At 36.7% G+C, this 3850-nt stretch overlaps 1 protein-coding gene across 1 annotated transcript; it reads right to left on the minus strand.

Annotated features, from left to right (window-relative positions):
* Window positions 1-760: 760 nt before the first annotated feature.
* cfl1l (cofilin 1 (non-muscle), like) lies at window positions 761-3564 on the minus strand. The gene is made up of 4 exons (XM_056470284.1): window positions 3350-3564; window positions 1729-2027; window positions 1303-1379; window positions 761-1146 (listed from the first exon to the last, which is right to left on the minus strand). Exons 1-4 carry the CDS (start codon window positions 3350-3352, stop codon window positions 1034-1036), a joined length of 492 nt encoding a protein of 163 aa, XP_056326259.1. The 5' UTR covers window positions 3353-3564; the 3' UTR covers window positions 761-1033.
* Between the last annotated feature and the right edge of the window lie 286 nt (window positions 3565-3850).

Genomic DNA, 3850 nt, shown 5'->3' on the forward strand with positions numbered 1-3850 from the left:
GCTACGGTTTACTGTCTTCATTTTTATGGGAGTTTACCTAGAAAAATAGCATTTCATTTACTTGCATGAATCTGTTGAATAATGACATGCGTTTAAGCCTATTGAGTTTTGACTAGGATTTAAGGGGTGGTCCACTTCGATATCATATTTTAAACTTTAGTTGATGTGTAATGTAGCTGTGTGAACATAAACGTCTCTGAATGTAAGACGCTCAAAAGTTCAATGCAAAAGGAGACCTTGGCTTTTACTGAGTTAGCTTGGCAAAGCCTACGACGAACAAAGTTTGGGGACTACAAAAATATACATCAGGGTTAATGAGATCACAAAAGCTTTAAGCTTATGCACATTCACCACAATCACCACACTACAGTATTTACACTGCAGAGGCACAGCGCTATTAGAGCATGACGCTTTTCCTGGAGACGTGTAGCCAATCTGCGAATCACAGCACATTATGTTAGATGACCAACTACAGTTTTTTGGAAGAACTAGGAAATATGACAAGTCGTTTTCATGTTAGCTGAGTAGCTGTATATAATCAAAGTAAGGTATAAGAAAAAAATATATATTTATTTATTATTATTATTATTTTTTTTTACAAATGAAGCACATTGCTTTGCATCTTATAAACACAACCAAGCCTCAGAAATACACCCTGGACAGCCTCTTTAAACACAGAAGAATAAGCACAGTATTTGCATTAAAGTCAACAATTTTTGGGGAAAAAATTAATTCCCAGTTATGACACATTCAACATTCATTGAAAATCATACGATTTTATTTCAGTATACACTTTTGCTTTTGATAACAGTCCAGTTATGCTTTGTTATACAGGATTACGGTCACTATGCTTTGTAAAACGGTTTTATTGAAAACTACATTGGTATTAATGAACATTGAGTTCTCATATGGTCAAATTACAAATACTGGTCCCAATGAAATACAGTTTCTCAACATATCTAAAAAGTGGTTTTTAAGAGGTAATCCTTTTCAAAATAGCCGACAGACTGACAAAAGGCAATTGGGTCAAAGTTTAGACAGGCTTCCCCTCCAAAGACGTTACAATTTTGCTTCCACCAAGTTTTTCCACAAGACTTGATGAGTCTTTATCTGCGTTGTCATTAATTTGCCACTCAAACTTCATACCTGTCAAAGGAAAAAAAGAACAGCAATGAACACAATGTTGCTTTCCATATGTGAACAGTTTTCCTTTAGTATATCCTTTTCTGTAAAACTATTAATGTGCATTGTAAGAGAATGCATCACAGATAAATCTATATATTGATTATAACGGTAACAAACCTGGCAATTTGGCCTTCAGAGCATTCTTTGAGCTCGCGTACAGCATTTTACTCCTCATGGGGGCATCATCAGGGGCGCTGTACAAAAAAAAAAAAGAAAGGAGGAAATTAATGCTATACAATAGTCTGCCTCACAAAATGCAGTGTTGTTTCTTAGTGGGCTTGTATGAAAATGAGTAGCAGACATTTGTTGTACTGTGTTGTGAATGTCACAATTAAAGATTTGTATGTGAATAGCATTTATCAGTGGTGTTGTATGTTCTCATTACCAACTGACAAAGCTACAGCCTTCAGATGTCAAATTATTTTGAAATGAGTTTCAAATTGACTCCACTTACATTAGAAACATGTTTAACGCAACCAGCTACACAGAACACGCCATCACGAGCTACAAAACTAGTTTCGATTAATGAAAATGGTCTCTTACGTAAAGATGAAGACCAGGTCCTCCTTCACACTCTCCTTGTTAGTATATTTGCAGTCATACAGGGCGTAGCGACACTCTTTGGGAGGAAGCACACTGATGATCTTTTTGAAGACATCCTTTTCGTGCTCCACATCTTTGACTTTCAAACAGTTTTTGTCGTCCACTATGATGGTCTTTTGGTCATCGCTCAAGCGCATGACCACCAATTTAAACCGCTCTTTCTCATCTGTACCCTGGAGACGCACCCGGATTAAATCATAGTGGGCTATCACGTCATCGCTGATCGCTACACCTGAGGCCTGGGTGTCAAATGGGGAAAAATAAAACATGCAGAAGTAAGAACTGAACAACCCAATTAAGATATTTTCTTCAAAATGACTCCGAGGTAACAATGCTGGTCATTGTTTGAATCTTCTAAAATTATACATATTAGATTAAGCAGACTATTGCTAAAGTATTTTTTTCAAATCAACATTCCATAAGGGCTGTCCCATCTTTATATATGTGTAAGTTTAAAAAGTAAGAGATGGAAATCTGAACCAGTTTGCAGCCTTCACATTCCATTCCTTAATAAACAAGTCGAAACAAGAAGCAGAGTTACACCTCAAGACACTCTGCTGCTTTGTTCACTCTGGAATGTCTTTGAATATCATTTCCTTGGTAATACTATAAATTAGTGTCCATGTTTTAAATTTGAGGTGCTAAAATATAGCATTCCACCTCAAACTTTCAGCCCACTGAAACCCTTAGTATTCATTTATCAGGAAGCTCTTTAAAGGAATAGTTCTGTTGTCCTTTACTCTCCCTTCACTTAGTTCAAGCCTGTTTGTCTTTCTCTTTTTTTTTTTGTTTAACACAAAAGAAGATATTTTGAAATAAGCTGGAAACCATTGATCTCCATAGTATTTGTTTCACCTTTCATCGATATCTCTTCTTCTTTTGTGTTGAACAGAACATAAACTCAAGATTTTATATTGTATATCAAGAAGGAACCACTTGAGGGTGAGTATTTTCCTTTTGGGTGAACATTCCCTTTAATGTTTTCCAAAAACATTATTTAAAAGGTCACTGCAACCATATAGACATAGAAATCTTAAGTTAAACACTATTTGCTCAGCCGTCCTAATGGAGTAAAACTCTGATACTAGCAATGAGCTACAGTAGTCTTAAAGTAATAACACACTGTAGCTACCAGCAGTTCATCAGCATTACTCAGAGCTTTTGACATGTGAACATGTATGATGTAAGGTGTGGCCCAACACATTCTGTCCTATCCAAACAATTATCTACAAAAGCATTACATAAAGAAACCTTTAAATATGGCTTTTCCACCAAATCTCACAAACAAATCAAGCTTTTAATACTTAAATTCCATTATATTTTTTGACAAGCTAGTTTAAACTTTTTTAATATAGATTATAAGTGATTTAAACGAATAAAAAAGTAGTTTACCAATGAACAGGAAGCCAGCCTTCCATGGATGAATTGGCGTAATAGATTTTTACCATACGCTACTCTGTACGACGCTAAACAGTTTTAATACAAATTACCTTATCTTCATTAGCATATCAGAACACTATAGTACAGTCCACAAAACGTACACCAAAATCTGAGCACTTACCATGCCTGTCGCTTGTTTGGAGACGGAAGAGAGAAGTGGGTCGTTGCCCTGAACTGTAAGAAAGCGACTCCAAGAAGCGCGCGGATGTGAACACACCCTCCTCCTCAAAACAGATCAGTCCTGAACGACCTGACTTTCCACCTGCTGTGCCTGTCCGCGACTGCAAACAACTTCAAATACTGGATGGTTGTGTTGGAATATATCCCGTTGTCGCAAGATTATTTATATTTTGTGCTTGTGATAAAAAAAGGTGTTATAAAAATGATGCGTTTATGGCACGTGAAATGTCTCAGGTGAGTCATACGCAGATTTGGAGGTGGAGTCTGAACAAAACGACCTTATAAGGAAGACAGAAACGCAATAGAAAGCCCGACAAAAATCCGTATTTGGTGAGAAGAGCTCAAATACTAGATTTGCGGGGATGGGAGGATCCAGGTGTAAAAATGCACGGAGCGTGACGTGGTTTCATGATGTTTAGACTGAGCAGCAACTCAATTTCAA

The sequence above is a fragment of the Danio aesculapii genome, chromosome 13 (genome assembly GCF_903798145.1).
Source record: "Danio aesculapii chromosome 13, fDanAes4.1, whole genome shotgun sequence".
Taxonomy (NCBI): domain Eukaryota; kingdom Metazoa; phylum Chordata; class Actinopteri; order Cypriniformes; family Danionidae; genus Danio; species Danio aesculapii.

Coding starts and splice junctions, on each gene's coding strand:
- cfl1l (XM_056470284.1), bottom strand. Junction 1,380..1,728: donor GACCTGGTCTTCATCTTTAC/GTAAGAGACCAT, acceptor TTTTTTGTACAG/CGCCCCTGATGATGCCCCCA. Junction 1,147..1,302: donor TCTGAAGGCCAAATTGCCAG/GTTTGTTACCGT, acceptor TTCCTTTGACAG/GTATGAAGTTTGAGTGGCAA.